Genomic DNA, 27,944 nt, shown 5'->3' with positions numbered 1-27,944 from the left:
CCAAGACCTTAATACTCCCATGCCCCCCCCCACACACACACAATCACTTCCTCCAAGTCACAAATACTACTCTGCTTTTTCTGCTATTTTTCATGACCTCCCTAAATTACAGTCATTTGAAAGTCATTGAAAAAAAAAAAAAACAGTTCAGTGAGCCATTTCAAACATGCAGCCCCATTTCCCTAGATGTGGAAATAAACAAAGATTACCTAAATGTAAACACCAGACTATTTATTCAAAGCAAGGGAGTCAGTGGTCATCATTTGCATGTGACAAGAGTCTCACAGGCAAGCAGAGAAGTAGGGGAACTTTACAGTAGAAAAAAGAGAAGGCCCTGATCAGAGGCTGTTGGAATGGGAGTCTGTAAACCAATTAACTATCAGTGGGACATCTTACTTGATTTTTTTTTAATTATCCTTATTTATTATTGGATAGATACAGAGAGAAATCAAGAGGGAAGGGGGAGATAGAGAGGGAGAGAGACAGATTGACACCTGCAGCCCTGCTTCACCACTCATGAAGCTTCCCCCTGCAGGTGGGGACTGGGGGCTTGAACCTGGGTCCATGCACATGGCAACATGTGCACTCAACTATGTGTGCCACCACCTGGCCCCTTATTTGATTGTTTAGAGGTGCAGATTTGGCTTTTTTTTCTTTATTGTGGGATTAATGGTTTACAGTCAACAGTAAAGTACTGTAGTTTGTACATGCATAACATTTCCTCGTTTTTCACATAACAATACAACCCCCACTAGGCCCTCCTCTGCCATCATGTTCTAGGACCTGAACCCCCACAGCCACCCCAGAGTCTTTTACTTTGGCGCAATACACAAACTCTAGTCCAGGTCCTGCTTCGTGTTTTCTCTTCTGATCTTGTTCTTCTGTTTCTGCCTATGAGAGAGCTCCTCCCATATTTATTTTTCTTTTTCTTTTCTATTTTGTATTGATGAAAAGGAAACACTGACAAAACCATAGGATAAGAGAGGTACAACTCGACACAATTCCCACCACCAGAACTCCATATCCCATCCCCTCCCTTGATAGCTTTCCTATTCTTTAACCTTCTGGTAGTATGGACCCAAGGTCATTGTGGGATGCAGAGGGTGGAAGGTCTGGCTTCTGTAATTGCTTCTCCTCTGAACATGGGTGTTGACAGGTCGATCCATACTCCCAGCCTGTCTCTCTCTTTCCCTAATAGGGCGGGGTTCTGGGGAATCGGAGCTCCAGGACACATTGGTGGGGTTGTCTGTCCAGGGAAGTCTGGCTGGCATCCTGCTAGCATCTGGAACCTGGTGGCTGAAAAGAGAGTTAACATATAAAGCCAAACAAAATGTTGACTACTCATGAACCTAAAGGCTGGAATAGTATAGATAAAGAGTTGGGAGGGGGGTCTCCGTTTTGTAGATAGCTAGTAGGCCTATTTTAGTTCTATTCCAAAGGGCCTGTGACTATACTAGTTTTTTTTTTCTTCCCCTTGAGCCTGAAATCTGATATGCAGGTGGATCCAAGTTATTGTCTGGGAAGATGATGTCATGGCTGGAAAAGGGCCAGAAAGCTGGATCAGAGAAGAGAATAGCTCCCAAATATAGGAAAGGTGTATAAATATTATTGACTGTAAACCCCATCAATTTGATCTGATCTGGAGCCCATATTCAGCTTAGGAGAAATTCTATATAAAAAAACAACTGTAGGGATATTGGAATAGGGTTAGTATAACACTGTCTCAGACAAATCATGATTCTTTGATGATGATGAATTTCTAGTAATGTTGAAGATGACAGCTCTGACAAAGACAGAACATATGATAGGATCAGTGTGTAGATGATAAAGTGGACCAATTATTTATAAACAAGAATCACCTGCATAATCTTGTAAAGATACAGATCCTTATATATCCCAGACTTAGAACTGCTGATTTAAAAAGGCCAAGGAGTGGTCCAGGAGGTGGCAAAGAAGCATTAGATTCTCAACCATGAGGTCCCAAGTTTGATTTCTGGCAGCACATGTACCAGAGTGATGGCTGGTTCTTTCTGTCCTCCTATTTTTCTCATGAATAAATAAATTCTAAAAAAAAAAAAAAAAAAACACTAAGGAAAGGTTGTGGTGCATCTTGTAGAGCACACACATTACTATGCACAAGGACCCTGGTTCAAGTCCCCAGTCCCTACCTGCAGGAAGGAAGCTTCACAAACTATACTTCATGTCTCTCTTTTCCTTTCCTTTCAATTTCTTGCTATCTCTATTAAAAAAAAAAAAAACATAGAAAGGCTGAGTCAGGGAGGATCCATCCAGCATCCTTGCTTTTGCCAAGTCTCACTCATGAGTCTAAATCACCACCTGGCTTGGGAACCATTTCTGAGGCCAGATTCTCTTCTTTAATAGCATCTTAATATAATTATTTTTTGTACTTTTTTTTTTTTTACTACATTTTATCTTTAAACACATTCTACATATTAACCTTTAAATCATTTTTATCAAGTGTTATTATGAAAAACAGTGTATTTGGGGCAGTTGAGGTAGCTTCTCTGGGAGGGCACCTACTTTGTCATATGTGTAATCCAGGTTTGAGCTCCTGGGCAGGGGTAGATAGCATAATGGTTATGCAAAAAGACTCTCATGCCTGAGGCTCCAAAGTTGAGTCCCCCATACCACCATAAACCAGAGCTGAGCAATGATCTAGTAAAAAAGAAGGAGAAGAAGAAGAAGAAAGAAAGAAAAAGAAAAAGAAAGTTTGTATTGCTAGTCCACCACATGGGAGTACTGCTGCACTGGGGAAGCTTTGGAGCTTTGGTATCTCTGTCTGTTTTCCTCTTTTTCCACCTGAAAAAGTCAACCCAAAGCTGTGAAGCCCCAGTGAAGACAAAACAAACAAACAAACAAACAAGCAAAAAACATTTGAGAGCTAATAAGACAGTTCACCAGAGAGAGTGCCTTTTTTGTCATACATGTGACTTGGGTTCGAGTTCTGCCCCCACTACACGTGGTGGGGGGAGCTTCAGTGCTGTGGTATCTTCCCTCTGTCTCTCTTTCTGTAAAAGTCAGTGTGGAGCAGTGGAGTCCTGATGCTGAAGGAAAAAAAAAAGTGTAATCATAGTTGTCCTGTGGTTGATGTTGATGGTTGTATGGCTTTATAATGAAAGTAGAAGCCCCAACTGGAAAATGTTGTTTTTCTATCTTTTGGATTGTCTTTTGGACATGGTAACACACATACAGAGCCTCCAGTGTCAACTCATTTTATTACATTACCAGGTTAGATTAAATTCTTTGGAACAACTCACTTTGTAGATCTCTCAACATTTAGGATACACTGAGAAAGAAACTTTTTTTCTTTTTTCATGTATTATATAATGGATTGTATTGAGTGGTCTTTCAAAAAAGGAAAGGATATTATCATATAAATTCTTATTAATTACTTTAAAATGAATGTACAAGTATGTCAATTTAGTAGAGATTTGGAAGAACTGTAGCAATGATGGTGATGATGCTAACTGCCTTCTATTTACCGAGCACTGTTTTAAGCACTTTACGCGGATCATCGTATTTACTTATCTGAATAGTTCTCTATAGCTAAAGAAACTGACTCTCAGAGAATGTATCTAACTTGTCTTATGTCACATTATATTTAATTCCAGACTAAGAATCTAACCAGATGATCAGCTTCGTCCCCCCTTCCATAAATTGTAAATAGACTTCAGTTTTAGAACAGTTTTAAATTTACTGAAAACTCTTAGAAAATAATGCACAGAGGTTTCATTATATTCCACATCCCTCCCAGACACTTCACCCAGTTTCCCCTATTACTATTTTTTATTTCTTTATTGGGGGATTAATGTTTTACAGTCAACAGTAAATACAATAGTTTGTATATGCATAACATTTCTCAGTTTTCCACACAACAATACAACCCCCACTAGCTCCTCTGCCATCCTGTTCCAAGACATGAAATCTCCCCCCCAACCCCAGAGTCTTTTACTTTGGTGCAATACACAAACTCCAGTCCAAGTTCTGCTTAGTATTTTCTCATCTTGTTTTTCAACTTCTGCCTGTGAGTGAGATCATCCCATATTCATCCTTCTGTTTCTGACTTATCTCACTTAACATGATTCCTTCAAACTCCATCCAAGATGGGCTGAAAATGGTGAATTCACCATTTTTTAATAGCTGAGAAGTATTCCATTGTATATATATACACACAATGTGATATATATATGTATATATATATCCATATATACACACACACACACACACACACACACACACACACACACACACACACATATATATATATATATATATATACACACACACACACAGATACCACAATTTGCTCAGCCACTCATCTGTTGTTGAACACCTGGGTTGCTTCCAGGTTTTGGCTATTACAAATTGTGCTGCTATGAACATAGGTATGCACAAATCTTTTTGGATGAATGTGTTTGGTTCCTTAGGATATAACACCAAGGGAGTTGGACGGTAGTGCAGCGGGTTAAGCGCAAGTGGCGTGAAGCACAAGGACTGGTGTAAAGATCCCATTTTGAGCCTCTGGCTCCCCACCTGCAGAGGAATTGCTTCACAGGTGGTGAAGCAGGTCTGCAGGTGTCTATCTTTCTCTCCCCCTTTCTGTCTTCCCCTCCTCTCTCCATTTCTCTCTGTCCTATCTAACAATGACAATATCAGTTATAATAACTATAATAACTACAACAATAAAAAAAACAAGGGCAACAAAAGGGAAAATAAGTAAATATATATATATATAAAAAGGATATAACCCCAGGAGAGGAATTGCAGGGAAGGACATAGGGTAGGTCCATTTCTAGCCTTCTGAGAGTTCTCCAGACTGCTCTCCACAGGGGTTGGACCAATTTACATTCCTACTAATAGTGCAGGAGGGTTCCTTTGTCCCCACAACCTCTCTAGCATTTACTGCTGCTAACTTTTCTGGTGTATGACATTCTCACAGGAGTTTTCCTTATTACTATCTCACAATCATCTGGAACATTTGTTAAGATACTATATAGATAGATTACTACTATTCACTTTTCCCTCCTTTCTACCAGATGACCCTTATCTCTCCTCGGACTCCATCCAGGTCACCATATTGCTTTTTAAGTTTTTATTTATTTATTCATTTATGTGGATATTTTATTTTATTTTACCAGAGCACTGTTCAGCACTGGCTTATGGTGGTGTGTGGAATTGAACCTGTGCTTTAGAGCCTCCGACGGAGAGTCTCTTTACATAACCGTTATGCTATCTACCCCAACCCACATTACTTTGAGTTACCCTATACCTTTCAGTCTTCTTAGGTCTGATATTTCTCAGACTTTTGTTTTTGGTGATCTTTTTTAAGTTTTAAGGTGTACTAGTTAGAACTGGTCACTACTGGCTGGTACTAGTGCCATTTTTGCAAAATATCCTTCAACTGGAACTTGTCTGCTATTTTCTTTTGACTAGACTCAGGTTAAAGATTTTCAGGGCTAGACCAGACATAAATTACATCATCTCCAGGATACATGCTGTTTCTCTGACTTACCATTGCTGAGGTTAACCATGACTGAGGTAGTATCTGTCAGGTTTCTGTATTGTGAACTTGCCCTTCCTCTTTCTTTGGAAGTAAGTCATTATTTGCAGCTATCACTTAGAGTTCTGCTTCTCTGTAAAAGTGGAGTACAGCCTATGGTCTTATGGCTACCATATTATTTCCCCATCTTACAACACTCTAGAACATTGTACTCTGTCTAGAGCTCTCACTTCTACTCTGCTGCCACCCCATTTCTCTGTTCCCATTTGTGGTAAAATTCCTCAAAAATGTTATTTACGCTCCACTTCTTCTATTATTCCCTTCTTCTTCTAGCGTTTGCCCTTCTTCTGTAGCCAGTCAACAGCGTTAGGTTGAGCCTGTTGTAAAGTTTTGAGACCTCCTTTGAACTTGGTCCTATCAGGCTGTCACTCCCACCCATATATATAGAGAATACGCAGGTGGAGAACCCTAGCCAGTTGCCAGGGCCCTGAGATTAGACGTGTCCCAGGGTGGAGAGAGAGTAACCACAGCCAGTCACCACACAGTTGATCAGAAGAGGTCAGGTGGGAACACACACATATGACGTTCCTAACTAGAATTGTGCCAGGTACTGTATGCCCCCTCATCACAAGCTTCAGGGAGTATTTATATGTAAAATTTATGCACTACATGACATTGTTCAGACAAAACAACAGGTGGTTGTACATTACACAGGACGAAAATCAGAATACACTTTTTAGGGAGAAAACATCAAGGTAATTAATGGGTGCTTGAAACTGTCATTATCCGAATGTTATAATGTCAGGAACATTATTTTGATGCCATAGGATAATGAATTTGTTCCAGTTATCCTGTGTACAATCTTCAGACTCTTAGGGCCATTGCCAGACATTCAGATTTATGGTTGATCCCTGTGGCAATCCAGCCCCTCTACTGCCTGTGGGCAGTAGTCTCCAAAACATCTAGACTTCGCCTTCTATAGAGCAGGTTTTTGTAATAACAGGACAGAGCCTGAAATACAGGCCCGAATGACTTATTAGTCAAAGGAAAGTACCTTGTAGACAAATAACAAACAAGACATATATTTTGCAAACATTGCAAAGGGAACCGTCAGGATTTCTAATAACAAGTATCAGGAAGTCTGGGATCAGAGAACTTCACACACACACACACACACACACACACACACACACACACACTGCTGCATTGAAATCCCTCTTATTTAAGGTCCTAACTGACTAGGTACAGCAGTCAGTTCTCAGTTTACATTTTATTTGACACAGTTGGTTACCTTCTCCTCTTTGAAACACCTCCCTTATATCTCAAGCATTATACTCTTATTTCCTTCTTTTCTAAACATTTCCTCTTTATCTTTTTAAGAGTTCCCTTGAGGTAAGTTCATGAGCCCCTTTGCTTGTGGGTACCTACAAGGTCCATGATCTTATAAACTCTTCCCTATACTTTTTTTTTAAACAATGTAGTTCATGTTCCCAGCACAGTGTCTTTTTTTAATATTTTATTTTCTCTTTTGTTGCCCTTATTGTTTTTTTTTTATTATTGTTGTTGTAATCAATGTCGTCATTGTTAGATAGGACAGAGGGAAATGGAGAGAGGAGGGGAAGACAGAGGGGGAGAGAAAGATAGACACCTGCAGACCTGCTTCACCACCTGTAAAGGGACTCCCTTGCAGGTGGGGAGCCAGGGACTCGAACTAGGATCCTTACACCGGTCCTAGCGCTTCTTTTAACTCCTAAATTTCCAGCCCAAGTCTGTCTCCTGAACAGCACCATCTGTATACTTATCTGTTTGAGTAGCATCTCTAACTCAATCGTTTGGAAATGCTCCCTTTCCCCAAAAAGTGTGTTTCCCACCTCTACTGGTGGCAACTCTATACGTCATTTGTTCAGGCTGAAGATACTTGTTTCTTTGACTTCTTGCTTTTTCTCACAAGCCACATCCTGCTCCTTCAACTAATGTTATTAAATCTGCCTCTGGAATTTATCTACTATATCTAACCACTTCACCACAGCTACCACGGCCCAAACCACTATCAGATCCCACCTGGATAATTCTAGCACTCTCTTATCTGGGATGTTTGATCCTGTCCTTGCCATCCTTCAGTCTCTTTTCAACACACCAATCAGTGAGTTTGTCAAACGTAAGTGCAGCATATCATTGTCCTATTCTGAATACTCCAGAAGCATTCCATCTTACAGAAAACATCAAAGTCCTCCATCACTTTTCTCACTTCCTTCTTTTTTGCTTGGTTCTAACTACACAGGCCTCCTGGGACTTGCAGGAAGCATTTTTTATGCAGGTAACCTTGAGACTTACTTCCTCAGTTCTATTACCTACTCTGCCTACTCTTAAAACTGACACACACAGGCGTTCCTTCATTGCCGCATCTACTGTGAGAATGTGAACACCATACTCAGCAACCAGACCATCGACATTCCGGGAGAATGTCGACATCTCTGTCTCTGAAGGGCTGCATGGTCATCACTAAGGGCCCCAGAGGCACCCTGTGGAGGGACTTCAACCACATCAGCATAGAACTCAGTCTCCTTGGAAAGAAAAAGAAGCAGATCTGAGTTGACAAATAGCCGGGAAATAGGAACTGGCTATTGTTCGCACTATCTGCAGCCATATACAGAACATGATCAAGGGTGTTATACTGGGTTCCTGATACAAAATGAGGTCTGTGTATGCTCACCTCCCTATCAACATTGTGATTCAGGAGAATGGGTCTCTTGTTGAAATCAGAAATTTCTTGGGCGAAAAATACATATGCAGGGTTTGAATGAGATCAGGTGTTGCTTGCTTAGTATCTCAAGCCCAGAAAGATGAGTTAATTCTTGAAGGAAATGACACTGAACTTGTATCAAATTCATCTGCATTGATTCAGCAAGCTACAACTGTTAAAAACAAAGATCTCTGGAACTATTTGGATGGTATGTATGTTTCTGAAAAAGGAACAGTTCAGCAGGCTGATGAATAATCTCTAAATTGTCCAGCCACACAAGGTCCTAACTATGGCAAATAATGGGATGACTTATCAGACCTACTTGTGATCTCTTAAAAGATGCAATAAAAGCCATTACTGGTTTTGAAAAAAAAAATTCACACACACACACACACGGGCCCTTGCTTATCATCATTCATACACAATTTATATGCATAAATATTTGTATTTGCTTTTCTTTGTTCCTTGTTCCCTTAGGAATAAACTTGAAACTATAGTGGCTTTTGCTTGCCTTTCTTCCTTCTTAGACCTTTAGACTCCAAAAGTGTACCTGGTGCAGAGTAGGCAATCAGAAATGTCTGTTGGTTGAATCAATAGTCAGATAACTAGTAAACATCCAAAACTTTATTGGAGAGAGTATTAGAAAAAAGTCTTGTGGGGGCTGAGGAGACAGCATAATGGTTATACAAAACTGTCATGCCTGCAGTTCTGAGGTTCCAGGTTCAATACCTAAGCCAGAGTTGAGTTTGGATCTTTCTCTCTGCATCTTTCTGTATCTCACTCTGTCATTAAAAATAAACAAATAGGGAGTTGGGCGGTAGCGCAGTGGATTAAGCACATGTGGCGCGAAGCACAAGGACCGACGTTAAGGATCCCGGTTCGAGACCCCGGCTCTCCACCTGCAGGGGAGTCGCTTCACAGGCGGTGAAGCAGGTCTGCAGGTGTCTGTCTTTCTCTTCCCCTCTCTGTCTTCCCCTCCTTTCTCCATTTCTCTGTTCTATCAAACAATGACAGCATCAATAAAAATGAAATATATTTAAAAAATTTAAAAAATAAACAAATAATAATAAACATTAAAGAAAGAAAAAGTCTTGTACTAAATACAATGGCAAATTTCCTACTTGTAAGCACTTTCTAATTTAATGTAGACAACATTCAGATGTATTTCAGATGCTGTAAAAAAGTTTAACAAGGTAAGAACATGTGAAAATATGACATGATGCTGATTATATGATATCTGAATATGGAATTGTACAGTTCTGAATTCTAGACCACAACATTGGTATTGTGGGTGAACCATTCTTAAATTTTGTCCCAGAGGCTGTTAATTTCAGAGCCTTACCTAGATCTGGGATTAAGAGAACAGAGAAGGTGGAGGGATATCTGAAATATCATGATGCACAGTCCTTCCCACTTATGACGTGTCATTCAGGAACAGATAAAAAATATATACATCTAAATATGGATACATACTATTTCTTGTAAACTTTACTAGCTAGTTGGTGTTGATTCTGTAGTCTGACAAGAGGAGTTGAACTAATTCAAAATTTTGAATTTTGCTTGTTTAGAATTAACAATATATGTATATAAATATTTTTTCCTTTTTTTTTTTTTAAATCTTAAATGTCCCTTTGGAAACAATTTCCTGATTTCATTGTGTTCTTTGCAGGAAGAAAGAAAATAGGCACCTTTTCCTTTTTCCATGATGTTATCTAAAAACAAACTTTGCAAGAATGCAGTGTTAATTTGTATGTTGGCACAGAGCACTGACTAAGCAATCAATATCTTCATATACTCTAAAAATAGACTTAAATAATGTTTAACTATATCATATTATTCTTTTTTAAATTTTAAATTTTTTCTTTTCTTTTTTTGCCTCCAGGGTTATCACCGGGGCTTGTTGCCTGCATTAGGAATTCACTGCTTCTGGAAGCCATTTTTTCCATTTTGTTGCCCTAGTTGTTATTGTTGTTGTTGTTGGATAGGACATAGAGAAATAGAGAGAAGAGGGGAAGACAAAGGGGGAGAGAAAGACACCTGCAGACCTGCTTCACCGCTTCTGAAGCAATCCTCCTGCAGGTGCCTTGGGGACTCAAACCGGGACCCTTGACACCAGTCCTTGAGCTTTGTACTATGTGTGCTTAATCTACTGTGCTACTACTGCCCATCCCCTTACATCATATTATTCTTAATTAATTTTAAATGCGCTTAAATGCAACAGCCATGGAGGAAAAAGAGATAGATAGATTGTAGATAATGAGAGTTTAGTTTAGAGAATAGAATTACAAATGGGAAGACCAAAATTGCTATATGTTGTTGACTTGGAATCAGAGATATCTGTATGAGATCATAGTTTTAACATGTGTACAGACATGCAGAAAAGTATAATTACCTGGGTTAGGGCACAAACATTTTATGTGTCGCCAGAAATCACATGAGCCATCTCAAGTACTCAGGGAATGCTACTACTACTGCTACATTTCCCTGCCTTCTGAGGGGTCACTTATACTCTTAGTAAATCTTCAAAGTAAAAATAAAAGGTGGGGGGAGAGGCCACAATATGAAACTATTGCAATGAGAAGGAAACACTAGCTTTTACCATCCTCAAAATTTAGGGAAGACCAAGAACATCAAAGATTCGAGGAGATTAAGAAATGACAACTAGATGAGAAAATAGGAAAGATCTTAGAATAGGAAAAGGAGGCAAGTGAGAAAACTGCAGGGGATCTGGGCAGTGGCATACCTGGTTAAGCACACATAGTATGAAGCACAAGGACCAGCGCAAGGATGGGGGTTCGAGCCCTTGGCTCCTCACCTGTAGGGGAGGATACCTCATAAGTAGTGAAGCATGCCTGCTGGTATCTATATCTCTCTCTCTTCCTCCTCTCAGTTTTTCTCTGTTCTATTAAAAAAAAATGGCCACCACGAGCTGTGAATTTTATAGCTGACACTGAGCCCCATCCATAACCCTGGAGGCAAACAAACAAACTGTCGGAATTAGATTATGGTCTGTCGTTCAGTTTTCACTGGTCCTGATAATTCCACTGTGGCTTTCTTTCTATGTAAGGTATTAATATTAAGGAGAGTCAGATGAAAAGTAGATGCAAAAATTAAGTCAAAATTATAAGTGAAATGAAATCATGAGGCACACAAAAGCAACAATTTCAATGAAAGTAAACTTTTTTTTTCTCCCCACTTGCAACTTCCACAGCAGAGAGACTACTAAGCAGTTGGCTGGATGTTCGTCATATTGAAAAATATGTAGACCAAGGTAAAAGTGGAACAAGAGAACTGCTTTGGTCCTGGGCACAGAAAAATAAGACCATCGGTGACCTTTTACAGATTCTCCAGGAGATGGGACACCATCGAGCTATCCATTTAATCATAAACCATGGTAAACACTTACTATGAGGTGACTCTCAGTCTACATTGTAGGACTTGTAATTTGTAAATGAAAACATTTGCCTTTTATCCTAGACATTGACTGGTCATACTGCATTTCAGTGATCCCTTGCTTGTAGTTTTTAATTACATAACCCTTAGCTATACCTTTTATCTGAAGGGGACCCCTGCAGGTTCACATCTTTGGTGGTACTTTCTTTTTTTTTTAAATATTTATTTTATTTATTTATTCCCTTTTGTTGCCCTTGTTGTTTTATTGTTGTAGTTATTATTGTTGTTGTCGTTGTTGGATAGGACAGAGAGAAATGGAGAGAGGAGGGGAAGACAGAGAGGAGGAGAGAAAGATAGACACCTGCAAACCTGCTTCACCGCTTGTGAAACGACTCCCCTGCAGGTGGGGAGCCCGGGTTCGAACCGGGATCCTTATGCCGGTCTTTGTGCTTTGCGCCACTTGCGCTTAACCCGCTGCGCTACAGCCCGACTCCCGGTAATTTCATTTTTAAAACTTATTGCTTAACTTATAAAAGTCATTTTTTAAAATATTATCTTTATTTATTTATTGGGTAGAGACAGTTGGAAGTCGAGAGGGAAGGGATAGACAGAGAGGAAGAGAGACAGAGACACCTGCAGCACTGCTTTACCATTTGCAAAGCTTTCCCCCTGTGGTTGGGGACCAGCATCTTGAACCCAAGTCCTTATGCATTGTAGCATGTGCACATAACCAAGTGAGCCACCACCCAGCTCCTAAAAGTCATTTTTTATCACTTTTTTTTTGAGTCGGCAATCGCGCAAACTCCAAACATTTTAAGTTTAGTACCTCCAACAACATTGAACTAGATAGGACAGACATTCATGCTTCTTTCTCCCACCTCTACGAGTGAAATCTAAATAATAGTGTAATTTGTTTTGCATATAATTAGAAGTTAAAAGTATATACTTGCATTCTTATTTATTTATTTAAATTTTTGCCTCCAGGGTTATCACTGGGGCTCAGTGACTGCACTATAAATCCACTACTGCTGGTAGCCATTTTTTTTTCATTTTATTGGATAGGACAGAGAGAAATTGAGAGAAGAGGGAAAGACAGAGAAGGGGAGAGAAAGATAGACACCTGCAGTCCTACTTCACCTATCAAGCAACTCCCCGGCAGGGGGAGAACAGGGGACTTGAACCAGGATCCTTGTGCAGGTCCTTGTGCTTCATATTATGTGTGCTTAACCCAGTGAGCCACTTCCCAGACCCTATAATTGCATTCCTTCCCTCTGTATTCTAGTGCAAATGATGCCTCTAGAACAATACTGGAGTTCCTCTTCTGTTTTAATGCCAAGGCCTCTAACCGAACTGACATGTGTGCTACCCATTCTCAGTGACCTAATCCTTCCCTCTGTCTTGTCTGCTTCTGACGCTGTGTCATGCTTTGCATTTGCATTATGAGTAAAGCCTGTGAAATGTTCTCCACTCTTTTTTTTTTTTTTGTCAGCAAAACAATTTTCAGATGTTAACTTGTTTTGTTTATCGCACTGTAGATATAGTCAGATCGACATTACTCAAGAATCATTTTGAGTAATCCTGGGTCTTATGTTTTAGACTCAGGGTTCTTAGGTGGAAGATTCTAGAATCAACACCCTTATTCTGTGGCTCTTTTCATTCAGGTGCATGTTTAATTCTATGCATAAACTCACATATTCTTTTTTTTTTCCTGCCTCCGGGGTTATTGATGGAGCTCAGTGCTGGCACTATGAATCCACTACTCCTGTAGCCATTTTTTTTCCATTTTATTGGATAGGGCAGAGAAAAATTGAGAGGAGAGAGGGAGACAGAGATAAAGAGAAAGACACCTGCAGACTTATTTCACTGCAGGTGGGGAGCCGGGGGCTTGCACTTAGTACTTACTATGTGTGCTTAACCAGGTGTGGCACACCTAGCCCCAGCACACATATTCTTTATTAAGATATTTAGTGTACTTGGGTCTCTTCCTTATCACCCAGAAAGGCCACATGCACAATAAATACCTAAACAAAAAAATCCTGAAAATTTTGTACTGCAAAGATTGCTGGAATTTGAAATGTCAAATTAACTTTTTTGGTAAGTTTTTCATGTTAGTGGGGGTATTAAGCAGTTTCCAACAGACTTCTGTCATGACATTGTCTCTCTACCTTTGCTAATTGTTTTTGTCTTTTGCACATTATTATATTTCTTAGTTTAGTGCAACAGAATGCTTCACCATGAAGCTGGCCAAGAAAAATGAAGTGATGTCTTTCATAATTTAAACCTTTTCCCAACCACTGACACAAACCCTACAACTCTCTCTCTCTCTCTATCAACCTCTCTCTCTCTTTCTCTCTCTGCCTCTAGGGTTATCGCTGGGGCTGGGTGCAGCACTACAAATCCACTGCTCCTGGTGACCATTTTTTAATAGGATAGGAGAGAGAGAAATTGAGAGAGGAGGAGGGGAAGATAGAAAAGGGGAGAGAAGAATCAACACCCTTAATATGGGGAAGGGGTATAAATATCGTTGACTGTAAACCCCATCGATTTGATTTGGTCTGGGGCCCATATTTATCTTAGGAGCCTATGTGACCTCTGCATCCCTGTAGCAGATACTCATGTTTTAAGTGGATAAATGTGTTTCTACATTATCAGTCATTAGAAAGCTATTTCGTATTTGTAATCACTCGCTGGTAATAAAACTGAGTTTTAGAAATTAACATTATTATTTCTTTAACAATCTAAGAAGAAATATACATGCCTATTGGTGAAATAACTATTTTTTTCAATCTAGCTCCCATTATTTCTCTTTCAGGAGCAATGTTGAATCTTTCAGACCAGATTCTTCAGGAAGATAGATTTCCAAACAGGCCAGCAAAGGTAGAGTGTTTTTTTTTTTCTTCCTCCAGGGTTATTGCTGGGCTCAGTGCCTGCACCATGAATCCACCACTCCTGGAGGCCATTTTTCCCCCTTTTTGTTGCCCTTGTTGTAGCCTCGTTGTGGTTACCATTATTGCCATTGTCGATGTTGTTCGTTGTTGGATAGGACAGAGAGAAATGGAGAGAGGAGGGGAAGAAATGGAGAGAGAAAGATACACAGCTGCAGACCTGCTTTACCACCTGTGAAGCAATTCCCCTGCAGGTGGGGAGCCGGGGTCTCGAACCGGGATCCTTCCGCTGGTCCTTGTGCTTTGCGCCACATGCCCTTAACCCACTGGGCCGACGCCCGACCCCCAGAGTGTGTGTGTTTATAGATAAAGACTCTTGAACTCTGTTAAGCATATAATTGAGCATAAAGAATGACATTAGCAGGTAGTGATGGCTGAATTTATGGGTAATTTTTTAAAAACTGGAAAAAACTTAATGCTCTCATTATTCTTTGTTTAATTGGGGACTTAGATAATTAGAGATCTGCAAACACCTGAAGAATTACAAGCTTTCTCTTCAATAATCTGTCCAAGATGATGAGTTCTGTGAGTTATGCATTTGTCTCTTCACTCAGTCATTAGTTTTCTTTTACTAATTGTAACATATATATATATATATATATATATATATATATATATATATATATATATATATATATATAGCTTTTATTAGAGCACATCAGTAGGTGCCTTGTTATCATGCTAGAAGTCATTTAAAATAGACTGTAACTAGCTGTGACATTGAAAGTTGAGAATTTACTATTGGTATGACAGCCTTAAATGTATATGGCAATGAATACTATCATGAATAAAATCACTTTGCTTTCTACTTAATTAGATTCCACCCTATTGCACTGAATAGTCCCAGGAGAAGATTTGAATTTCTGTTGAGATTCTATTCTTTCCAGAATTATGGAATGGAATTATTTTAGTGCATATTTCTTCTTTTAGGAAACAGCCAATGCTACAGTGGATGAGGTTATAATGCCTGAACATAATGAGAAAGGTAAAAACATTCAAAATAAAAAACCCCAGCAAAATAAACCCCTTTCCTTTAACCACACTTTTCTTAGGATCAGAAGATGTCTCTTGGCATACCCTGGACCATGTGTTAGGACCTTGTTTCAAACCCTGGCACCACATGAGAGCAATATGAACTGCATGGGAGCATGGGAGGGAGGAACCCCACAGATAATGAAGTGGTGCTGTGGTATCCTTCCTCTCTCTTTCTCCCTCATTCTCTGTGTCTGAAGTAAAAAGAATGAAAAAAGTCTACCAGACTACAGTAGAGTTGTGCATGTCAGAAGGCCTTAGCAGTATACATATATGTGTGTGTGCATATATATATGTTTTTCTTTAAATGAATTTAGAGAAGTTGATATCTAATAATCAGATTAACTATTCATTAATCTGTAAGGTTGGATTAAAAATTTATAGATGTCAAAATATTTTTATTTTGATGGACACTGTTCTGATGGATGATATATGACTGTTATTTTAAAAATTCATTCTCAGTGAAGAACATAATTGTGGTCTGTTCATTTACACCAATTTCTTATTTTCTGTTAGTGAAATTTAATTTTTTTTTTTTGTATAAGAAAATACTAAATTTGTGTTGCGGGAAAGAAGATGTAGCTCAGTGGTATATTGTATGCTTTGTATGCATAAGGCTCTAAGTTCATTCCCTGGTACTACAAAAAAAATGTGTTAGATTTTAAATAGTTTTAGAAATGTTTATAGTACTTACAGAGGTCTTTAAAGATGATGGTAGAACAATGTCAGAGGTCACTGTAAAAATTCAGCTCCTTTAAGTCATATCATTTGTGTCATCTTGGATAGAACTTGAGGCCATCATGGTAAGTGAGATAAGCCAAAAAGAAAAGGGTGAATACAAAATTTATCTCACTTATAAGCAGAATTTAATAAATAGGGACAGGGAGAGAAAACACAAAGTGAAACATGGACTGGATAAGGTGTATTGCATCAGAGCAAGGAACTCTGGGGAAGGATTAGCAGGAAAAGATAGAAGAGAACTTGGGGGCTCCTGGTGCATAATGAAACAATACTCATGTGTCAATGACTACACTGTAAAGGATTAATGTTTTCAATAAAAAAAAATCCAGTTCTAGGTGCTGGGTGGTGGTGTACTTGGTTAAATACACACACTACCATACTTAATGTGGCGGAGTAGTACTTCAGGTCTCTCTCTCTCTCAATCTCTCTCTCCTTCCCTCCCTCCCTCCCTATCTCCCCTTCTTCCCTCAACTTCTTGTTCTGGCAATTTAAAAAAAAACAACTTTTTTTTTTTTTTTACAAAGAAAGAAAAGAAAATCTAGGGGTGTTTGTTTTTGTGCCCATCTATAGGAATTCATCACTCTGGGCCAACTTTTTCAGATAGAAAAAGTAAAACAGAGACAGAATGAAAGAGAAAACTTCCTTCACTGTGGTGGGGGCTTGACTGGGTCACGTGTGTGGCAAAGCAGGCACCCTCTCAGGTGAGTTTTGCTGCTTGGCTCCCCAAATCAAGTTATTTTTCATATCAGCTTTCCTATTTTATTAGCAGAGAGGACAGTTTTGCTCTACATATAGTTTGTTCTTGTTAATTTTTTTTTCTGGATTAACTTTATTTATTTATTTTAGCAGAACACTGCTTAGCTTTGATTTATGGTGGTGTGGGGGATTGAACCTGCAATTTTGGAGCCTCAGGCATGAGAGTCTCTTTGCATAACCATTATGCCACCTTCCCCCTGCCCTCTGGTTAACTTTAGTGATCATTAAGACTACTTTGCCCAATATTTGCCACCAGATCTTCTGCTCCATTGATTCAAAGATAATTAGAAATTTTAGGGCGGAGGGTAGATAGCATAATGGTTATGCAAACAGACTCTCATGCCTGAGACTCCAAAGTCCCAGGTTCAATCCCCCACACCAGACTAAGCCAGAACTGAACAGTGTTCTGGTAAAAAAAAAAAAAATTAGTTAAGATTTTCGTCCTTTAAGATTTAGGATAAGGTTTAAATTCAGCATTTAATTTGGAAATGTAAAATTGGATTCCGAAACATTTAACCAAGTTTTGTCTTTAACCTTGTTTTATTTATTTATATATTTTTGGCCTCCAAGGTTATTGCTGGGGGTTGGTGCCTGCACTATGAATGCACTGTTCCTGGAGGCTATTTTTCTCATTTTGTTGCCCTTGTTGTAGTTGTTATTGTTGTTATAGCTGTTATTGTTGTTGGATAGGACAGAGAAAAATCAAGAGAGAAGGGGAAGACAGAGAGGAGGAGAGAAAGATAGACACCTGCAGACCTGCTTCACCGCCTGTGAAGTGACCCCCCACCCCCCTCAGGTGAGGAGCTGGAGGCTTGAACCAGGATCCTTACACTAGCCCTTGCGCTTTGCACCACATGCACTTAACCCGCTGTGCTCCAGCCCAGCCCTCCCCTTGTTTTACTTTTAAAGATACATTTATATGTTTATTACAAGAGAGGGAGAGAGAGAGAAAGAAACAGAGCACTGTTCAACTTTGGCTTAAGGTGGTGCCAGGGATTGAACCAGGGACTTTTGAGGCCTCCAGCATGTGAGTTAGTACTCTAGCTGTGCAATCTCCCTGGCCCTTACTAATAATCTCTTTGGAAAAGCACCAGAATTACAGTGTTTAAGGAGTCACCTAGGGATGGTGCAGTGACTCACCCAGTAGAGCTCACACATGACAGTGCACAAAGACCCAGGCTCAAGCCCCTGTTCCCCACCTGCGGGTCGGAAGTCTAGTGATGCAGATGCATCTCCGCATCTCGCTCTCTCTGTTTCTTCTTTTCTATCTCTCTGTCTCTTATGTGCTACCAAAAAAAAAAAAAAAAAAGAAAGATGACCACTGGGAATGGTGGAGCTGGGTAGGCACCAAGCCCCGTGATAAATTCCTGTGGGGGGAAAAAAATCCAGAGAAATAATTAAAAATTAAAAAGAATCACCTGTCAAGTGGCATGGTGAGTAGCTAGGCCTGAGTGAAAATGCAGAGTACACGGTGACTCCAGTGTCAGCTCCTAGGCCTTGCTCTACTAACTCTCTACTAGACTCTCGTGGACGTCTAATACCAAAGTCATAGTTCTTTACAATGGTGACATTTATTCTTTAAAACACAGGAGGTAGGGGATAGGTGGTGGCACACCTGGTAGAGTACACATGCTACATGCTACAGTGTGAAGGACCCCAGCTCAAGTCCCCAGGCCCACCTGCAAGGGGGGAACTTCATGCATGATGAGGCAGTACTGTTTCTCTCTCCTTCTGTCTCTCCCTTCATCCTATGTGCCTATCCAAAATAAATAAATAAATAAATGTTTTTTGTTTGTTTGGTTGTGTTTTTTTTAATTTTTTTATACTTATTTATTTATTCCCTTTTTGTTGCCCTTGTTGTTTTATTGTTGTAGTTATTATTGTTGTTGTTGTTGGATAGGACAGAGAGAAATGGAGAGAGGAGGGGAAGACAGAGAGGGGGAGAGAAAGATAGACACCTGCAGACCTGCTTCACCGCCTGTGAAGCGACTCCCCTGCAGGTGGGGAGCCGGGGTTCGAACCGGGATCCTTATGCCGGTCCTTGTGCTTTGCGCCACCTGCGCTTAACCCGCTGCGCTACAGCCCGACTCCCATAAATAAATGTTTTTAAAAAGAAAATACAAGGGGAGTTGGGCTGTAGCGCAGCGGGTTAAGTGCAGGTGGCGCAAAGCACAAGGACCTGCGTAAGGATCCTGGTTCGAGCCCCCGGTTCCCCACCTGCAGGGGAGTCGCTTCACAAGCAGTGAGTTAGGTCTGCAGCTGTGTACCTTTCTCTCCCCCTCTCTGTCGTCTCTTCCTCTCTCCATTTTTCTCCGTCCTGTCCAACAACAACGACATCAATAACAACAACAATAATTACAACAATAAAACAACAAGGCCAACAAAAGGGAATAAGTAAGTAAATAAATTGAAGGAAAAAAAAAAGACAAAACATAATGTATCTTCTCATTCCTTCCCTTTCTAAGGAATACTGCTTAAACCCTCCATCAGCTTTCAAAATATCATAGAGGGAACCCAAAACTTCCACAAAGACTTCTTAGTCGGAGAAGGGGAGATTTTTCAGGTATTCAGAGTGGTGCTCCAAAACCGAACATATGCCGTTAAACTATTTAAACAGGTATGGAAAGAATTACTATCCCAGGATATCAATTTCATTTATTTATTCATATTTCACATTGAAACATGTCATTTTCCATCAATAGTGAAAAGAAGTGTATTTGAAAATAAAATCTCATAAATGGAAATAAGATATATGACCTCAGGTGACTGGAGAAATGATTGGGAAATGAATGTCTGTCTTGCAAGAATGTGGGAGTTAAGTCCTCCACATCCCCAGCTGTGTTGCAAGAGGAAACAATCTCTAAAAAAGCTCTGTAGGACCTTTGAGACTTTGCTTAACATGGTCAGATTGTGCCCGCTTTCTTGGCTTTGTAAGATGGTATCCCCTCCTGGCAATTCCACAGGCTAAGTCACAGACAGGTAAGAGTGCTTTTATCACAGTTCAAGGATGGGAAGACAGAGGGAGCTTGGAAGAGGAGCCACAAGACAATGATCATAGGAGGAAGCTAAGAGATAACTGAGTACTTGCCATCAACAAAGTATAAAAGGCACTGGAGGTAAAAGTCAGGAATCAGTGAGAGAAAGGTATGTGTGTGTGTGTGTGTGTGTGTGTGTACACAACCCCATAAGAAACTGCTCTCCATACTCTCCATTGTTCCATCAGCTGGTGAACATTCACTAAGCTCCTTCTATGAGCTGGGTGCTGGCATGTTTCTATATTCAAGAAATTCAGTCTTGTGGGGGAAACAGCTAAGCAGAGAACAGATTAAACTGCAGAGTGGGAAGTAGCTTAGCAGAGGTTTGTACAAATGGTCACAGAAGGATATGAAAGTTAGAGTCACAGAAGGGGTGTGTCCAACACCCAGGAGAGTCCCTGTCATAAAGTAACCACTCAGTAAACAATCAGGAAAGTAGAGGGGAAGAAGCCTTTTTAGCTAGATTTTGAAGGATGAGTAGAATTTTGACAGGCAGCAAGGGAGCAGTATCTTCTAGGTGAAAGAAAGTGCAGGTGCAAATATCTAAAAGCTCATGCATGGAATTCATGAAAACCAGATAGTTTGCTGGAGAAGAGTTCCATGTGGAGAGCTGCCACTAACTAACACCCACTCCCTTTAGGGAGTTTTCTGCCCACGAGTCTGACTTCAAAAGGGTGTATCATTGCCTCTGGGCCCTGTTCCTTTTTTGCCCCAGAAACAACACTTTTTTTCCCTGATTGCTTCTGACTCTTCCGATGTGCATCAAAAGCATTACCAGTAGCACCAAAGCATTGTCTAATAGTATTGATATCTTCCCCCACCTGTCTCAATGGATGGATGGTTTTCTTTGGAGAACTCTTTTATTAATCTTTGTATCCCAGTGCTTCATTATGAGACCTGGATCATACAAGCTACTCATAAATGTGTGTTGGATAATTGATAGAAGTGCTTATGCCCTTTCCATGCATTCAGTTACTAATCACTATTAGCAAAAAGATAGGATGTAGCCAAGTTGGCAATATGTAATGTCAGAAATAGGCTATGTAATGTTGGGGCATTAACTTTAACAGTCTTTCTTACTAGAGCTGAGTCAGAGATGTGTTCAAGATGTGTTAGACCCTCACATCGGAATCACCTGGAGATCTTACAGTGCAAATTCTTTTTTATTATTATTATTTTTCCCCTTTTGTTGCCCTTGTTTATCGTCGTTGTTGTTGTTATTGTCACTGTTGTTGGATAGGACAGAGGGAAATCGAGAGAGGAGGGGACGACAGAGAAGGGGAGAGAAAGATAGACACCTGCAGCAGACCTGCTTCACTGCTTGTGAAGCGACCCCCCTGCAGGTGAGGAGCCGGGGACTCGAACCAGAATCCTTGCTCTGGTCTGTGCGCTTTGCGCTATGTGCACTTAACCTGCTGCACCACCACTCAGCTCCCACGGTGCAGATTCGGATTCAGTATTTCTTGCCAACTCTCAGGGAAGCTGATGTTCTTTGTGCACGGGCAACATTTTGATCAGTAAAAGTGTGTGGTTAGCATGAACACAAAAGCTAGCCCCTTCATTTTTAGATTAAAACAACAACAACAACAAACTGTGATGCCAGAGAAGTTAAGTGACAAAGCTACTCTTAAAGAGGGGTCTGAGATTCGATCTAACTGACTCCTAAAACAATGTTATCTTCTTAATCTCTTAGTAGAGTGACTCTTTTTTAGTATTTTATTTTTAAATATATTTATACATTTATGTATTTTGGATAAAGACAAAGAAGAATTGAGAGGGAATGGGTAGGTTGAGAGGGAGAGACACCTGCAGCACTGTCTTATTGATCAGGAAAATTTCCATCTGCAAGTGAGTACTGGGGTCTTGAAACTAGGTCCTTGCACACTGTAATGTGTTGCTCTATCAGGTTTGCCACTGTCTGGCCTATTTGGAGTATTCTTGCCCAATGTATTGCGTCTGACTTCCAGGACTAACTCAGAATGTAGATTTATTATTATTTATTTACTTATTGATTGGATAGAGACATCCTGAAATTGAGAGGAAAGGGGAGGTAGAAAGGGAGAGATACAGAAAGACACCTGCAGCACTGTTTCACTACTTGTGAAGCTTTCCCCTTGCAGGTGGGAACCAGAGGCTTGAACCCAGGTCCTTGCACATTGTAACATGTGTGCTCAACCAGGTGCTCCACCACCCAGCCCCGGAATATAGCTTATAAAAGCCCTATTGAATTTCACTCCCTTTATTCTTGAGGACAGAGCTCTAAAAATTTGTAAATGATAGCTCATGGGACCTAAGAACATACTTTAAAAAAATATATATATATATATATAATATTTTATTTATTTAAGAGAGGGATAAAAGCAGAGGAGTGGGAGGGAGAGGAGAGAGAGAGGGGAGAGAGAGAGAGAGAGGAGAGAGAGGAGAGAGAGAGAGAGGAGAGAGAGAGAGAGAGAGAACCAGACTTCATTCTGATACATGTGCTGCTGGGTATAGAACTCAGGAGGACCTCATGCTTGAGAGTCCAATTCTTTATCCACTACACCACCTCCTAGAGCACACTTAAGAATATATTTAATCCAACTTTTTCACAGGAAATTCAGAAACATGCAATGACAGAAGTGTATGAAGGCAGTGCCAAAGACACAGTAGGTGCCCAATTAACCTTGTTAATTTATTCAGTAAATATTAATGTGCAGTGCATCAGGCTAGTTTCTGGAGCTTCTTTGAAATAAGGAGTTACAGTTCTCATTTGCTTAATATGCCTGCCCTTTCAGAATTAACAAAGGTAAGACTTGAACCAAAATATGTCTGAGACCCAAACCGTTAAGTGCCGAATTGGTAAAATCACTACTAGTCAGAATACAGCCATCACAAATTGAATTCTTTTGTGAGATTAAGCGGGAGTTTCTATTATTCTACTTTCTGTGAATACCTATAATATTTTTAAATTATGTGTCTAGAATATATGGTGAAATAATTTGAATATAAAATATAGCAGCATGATACATAGCAGGAAAAAAAAACATTGAGAATGGCAGTCCTGGATTTATTTGGAGTTAACGGAGCTTTAAAATGTGACAAACATTAAGGATCTTCTCTCCAGAAAATATTTCTATGAATCTACAACAAGATATTCTATCAATTATAATTTCAAGGAGACTGCATACCCTGTGTAAGAATTACAGAGATCTTTTTCTTACTAGTCCTCCTTATTTTTCTGTGTGATTTTAGGATAAAAAAATGCAATGTAAGAAACAATGGAAGAGGTTCTTGTCTGAGCTTGAAGTTTTACTACTGTGAGTAAACTCTGGAATTTCTCCCTTTCTGTCTGATTTCCATCTATGTTCATCTTTGATTCGACAACACAGTACTTGACATGTCTGGCATTTAATAAACTTGAGTTGACTATTGGAACACTCGACACGTTTTTGACATCTGCTTTAGCATATTCCTTAGAATACACTTTAAAATAGACTATTTGCATAATTCACTTGAACATATTTCAACAAGGAAGTGGGTTAAATCATATGTGACTAACATGGTTGAATGTAAAATAATTCTTAGAACATTAGAATTGTGTATAGTTAACTATTTCCCCCTTCTTTAGAGACATTCCAGTGAAGAAACTGTTTCATCACTATAACCCTCTTCAGGAAAAAGACTTTCAGACAAAGAAATCAAATGCTTTTGATGTGCATATTATTTTCTGGGAATTCGTTCATGAGCCTGAGAGCCTTCAGAGACCAACTAAAATGACTTGATTTTCATATATATTCATATTTGCAGCTGTGCAGCCTGTCCTGTCGAAGGCCTCTAACCCTGTAGAGTTCACTCATCACCTTTTACGAATAGAAAATGTTCTTTTCAGATGTTTTCTAAAACAATATGTGAAATGGGGTGAGGGGACTTGGGAGGAAGCAGCGAACCAAATCCTTTTCCTTTTATTCCCAGGACCAAAAATCAAAACATTAGAGGGCTAATCAGAAAAATTACATATTATTTACTCAAGAAAAATTGGAATAGAGGGCTTATACATTTAAGCTTTACTTATTTGCTTGTGAATAAGTAATAAACTCAGATGTTTCAAAATTCTAAAAGTGCAAAAGGGGGAACCTAGGAATGATTGTCTTCCATAATTATCACCCAACTCCCAGGGGATTTTCCCAGTGGCAACAGAGTATCAGATACTTATGCATCTCTGCAGAGATATATTTTTTATTTTTCTCCTTCTTGGACAGGAAATAACATAAATTCATTACCCACTGTGCTTATTTTATTTATTTAAAGTATTTATTTATTTATTTATTTGCCACTAGGGTTATTACTGGTGCTGGCACGGTGCTAGCACTATGAATCCACTGCTCCTGGCATGCCTTTCTTTTTCTTTCCTTCCTTCCTTCCTTCCTTCCTTCCTTCCTTCCTTCCTTCCTTCCTTCCTTTCCTTCCATTCCTTTCTTTCCTTGTTCCCTCGATCCTTTCCCACCTCCCTCCCTCCCTCTATCCCTCCTTCCTTCCTATTAAATAAGACAGAAATTGAGAGGAGGGGGAGATAAGGAGAGAAGCTCCCCTTTGCAGGGGTCTTGCTCAACTGGGTGTGCCACTGCCTGCCCCCCTATTTATTTATCCTAATGAGAGAGAGAGAGCGAGAGAGAGAGAACGCACAAGCAGATCACTGCACAAGTCTGACTTTTGGTGGTGCTTGGGATTGAACTTGGCACCTCAGAGCCTCAGACATGATCCTTTTTGCTTATTTTAATACATTGGTGTGTATTGTACTATGATGAATCATTTCCTACTGATGGATATTTACATATTCTTCTAATCATGAGCTATTAAAAGATAATGCTGCAGTAAGAACATGTATAAATGTTTCATACATGTCTGAGTGTGTATATGATGCATTCCTACCACCAAAGTTATAGGGTCAACTGATTTTCCCCACATTCTTTCCAGTGTAACATCTATTCTATTTATTTTTTAATTTTACCAATATGTTAAGTGGAAATGATTTGCTTCTCAATGTAGTTTAAATGTCTTTCTTTCCATTATGAGTGAAAGTTTTCACATATTAAAAGATATATTTTCCTTTTGTGGAAAGCATTTGATGGTATACTCTGCCCACTTTTTATTAAGCCATCAATATCTTTCTTATTTTAATTTTTAAAATATTTATTTATTACTTTTTGTTGCCCTTGTTGTTTTATTATTGTCGTTGTTGGATAGGACAGAGAGATATGGAGAGAGGAGGGGAAGAAAGAGAGGGGGAGAGAAAGATAGACACCTGCAGACCTGTTTCACCGCCTGTGAAGCGACGCCCCTGCAGGTGGGGAGCCAGGGGCTTGAACCAGGATCCCTATGCCAGTCCCTGCGCTTTGCACCACCGGAGCCCAACCCCATCGGTATCTTTCTTAGTAGTTGTAGGAACATTATATGCATTAGAGAAAAATAGCACTATTTTTTAAAAAAAATATTTATTTAACTTATTTATTCCCTTTTGTTGCCCTTGTTGTTTTATTGTTGTAGTTATTATTGTTGTCGTTGTTGGATAGGACAGAGAGAAATGGAGAGAGGAGGGGGAAGACAGAGAGGAGTAGAGAAAGATAGACACCTGCAGACCTGCTTCACCACCTGTGAAGCGACTCCCCTGCAGGTGGAGAGCCGGGGTTCGAACCGGGATCCTTATGCCGGTCCTTGTGCTTTGCGCCACCTATGCTTAACCCGCTACAGCCCGACTCCCAAAATAGCACTATTTTTATGTTGCAGGGTGCAAAAACTGTTTTACTAGATTGCTTATTCTAGCTTTTGCAATGAGAAAATGGTTTTAATGTATGTGAACTTAATCTACATAGTCTTTTAGGAATTCTGGCTTTATATCATGTCTTAAATACTCTTATTCATGAGTATTTATTCAGTAATTTTGCTATTTTTCAAGTACTCTCTTGCTTTGATTTTTACATTTATCTCTCTGATCCATTTGCTCTATTTTGGTGAGGTAGGTATGTATTGATTTAGATGAAATTCAAATTATTTTCAACAACTTTATTCCTGGTGTGCCATTATTGTTTTTATGTTGCTAATATTTATTTAGTTTTGATTCCTATGGCAAATATTTTACATGTATTCATTCCTTTATAATCAGAGAAATTAAGAGAAGGGGAGACAGGGAGAGAGATGTATCACTGCCTCACCACTCGTAAAGCTCTCTCCTCTCTACACACCCCCACAGGCGGGGGACTAGGGACTTGAACGTGGATCCTTGTTCATGGTAGTGTGTGCGCTTAACTGGGTGTACTACCACCCGGTCCCCATATGTTCATTCTTTAACCCTTATACAGTTCTCTGAGGAGAGCACCACAATTATCCCCAGGCAAATCAAAAAACTGTGGTAGAACTAATATTTTTATAAGATCCTACTCATTTCCCAGACTACCATCAATCTTCCTCTTCAGAGATCGTTATGGAAGAATAAGTAGGATGTAACCTTTTCCTCTTAAGCTAGCCTCTCTGAAGTAGGATGAGGAGGAGACACGTAAGTAAACAGACAGTTTCAGTCAAAGAGATAAAAATGAAGAGTACAAAGCACTCAAGAAAGAAGAAATAGCAACATGGGGAGTGAGGAACAGACTGGACTCCATAGAAAAACTAATATCCGAACTAAGACCTGAGGAAGATGTTTTATTTTAGCTTAATAAGGAAATTACTTAGTACTTATACCTTAAACTTAACTGTAAACTTAGAGCATGGTATCTAATTCCTATCTTCTTTCCTTCTCTGAGGAAAAAGGAAGAGAGTTCATAATTTGTAAGGACCTAGAACTTGGCTGAAGTGTTTAACCTATTATTTAATTTTCACAGGGACCTCAAGAAGTAGGCTTATTTATTCATTCACTTTTATGAGAGAGACCAGAGCACTGCTCAGCTCTGGCATATAGCAGTGCAGGTGCTGGGACCTGAGCTCTGAAGCATACAGGTACTACCACATGATCTGACTCTTCAGCCTGGGCAATAGGTATTTTAGTTACTACTTACAATTGACAGGTGTATTACTCTGCTTTGGCTGTTATAACAAAACATGACAAGTGATTTAAACAGGAATCCATTTTCAGACTAGAGGCTAATATCAAGACAGATTCAATTCCTAGTGTGGGCTTTCCCCTGGATTATAGAACTAAGGACCTAACCCTCTTTCTGCTTTTTTTTTTTTTATTCCCTTTTGTTGCCCTTGTTGTTTTTTTATTGTTGTAGTTATTATTGTTGTTGTCGTTATTATTGTTGTTGTCGTTGTTGGTTAGGACAGAGAGAAGACAGAGAGGAGGAGAGAAAGATAGACACCTGCAGACCTGCTTCACCGCCTGTGAAGCGACTCCCCTGCAGGTGGGGAGCTGGGGTTCGAACCGGGATCCTTATGCCGGTCCTTGTGCTTTGCACCACCTGCGCTTAACCCGCTGCGCTACAGCCCGACTCCCTCCTCTTTCTGCTTTTATGGACACAAATCCCATCAGGAAGGCACCACCATCATTACATTACCAACTGTCAGCAGGTACATTTTTGGAAGACACAGTTCAGACCATAGCAAAGAAACAGCTCATAAAAATGAAATACCTGACCCAAGTTCACAAAGCTGGTGAAAAGACCAGAGATTCAAACACAGATTTCCTTGTCATTCAAGCCTGTTAACTCCACCACACTGTGGCACTTTGCATCATGTTTGAACTACAGCAGAAGCATTCAGGAATGCTTCTTACATAGATTTTTATGACATATTATGCTAGGTTTTTA

At 39.7% G+C, this 27,944-nt stretch overlaps 1 protein-coding gene and 1 pseudogene across 4 annotated transcripts in view; both read left to right on the top strand.

Moving 5' to 3' along the window:
* The window catches only part of IRAK3 (interleukin 1 receptor associated kinase 3), a 58,798-nt gene that overhangs the window by 2,270 nt on the left and 28,584 nt on the right, over window positions 1-27,944 (top strand). For 2 of the 4 annotated variants that reach the window (XM_060194978.1, XM_016185456.2), the window contains exons 2-6: window positions 11,476-11,658; window positions 14,470-14,534; window positions 15,533-15,587; window positions 19,597-19,748; window positions 23,398-23,462. In XM_060194978.1, coding sequence (XP_060050961.1) covers window positions 11,476-11,658; window positions 14,470-14,534; window positions 15,533-15,587; window positions 19,597-19,748; window positions 23,398-23,462 — 520 coding nt within the window. The remainder of the gene's footprint in view (window positions 1-11,475; window positions 11,659-14,469; window positions 14,535-15,532; window positions 15,588-19,596; window positions 19,749-23,397; window positions 23,463-27,944) is intronic. The other 2 variants (XM_060194979.1, XM_016185457.2) reach the window with 1 other exon arrangement.
* Window positions 5,551-8,591, top strand: LOC107522202 (large ribosomal subunit protein uL6-like; annotated as a pseudogene).

Source organism: Erinaceus europaeus, chromosome 7 (genome assembly GCF_950295315.1).
Source record: "Erinaceus europaeus chromosome 7, mEriEur2.1, whole genome shotgun sequence".
Classification (NCBI taxonomy): domain Eukaryota; kingdom Metazoa; phylum Chordata; class Mammalia; order Eulipotyphla; family Erinaceidae; genus Erinaceus; species Erinaceus europaeus.
The sequence above is the reverse complement of the archived record's forward strand: the minus strand, read 5'-3'. Positions and strand labels throughout refer to the sequence as shown.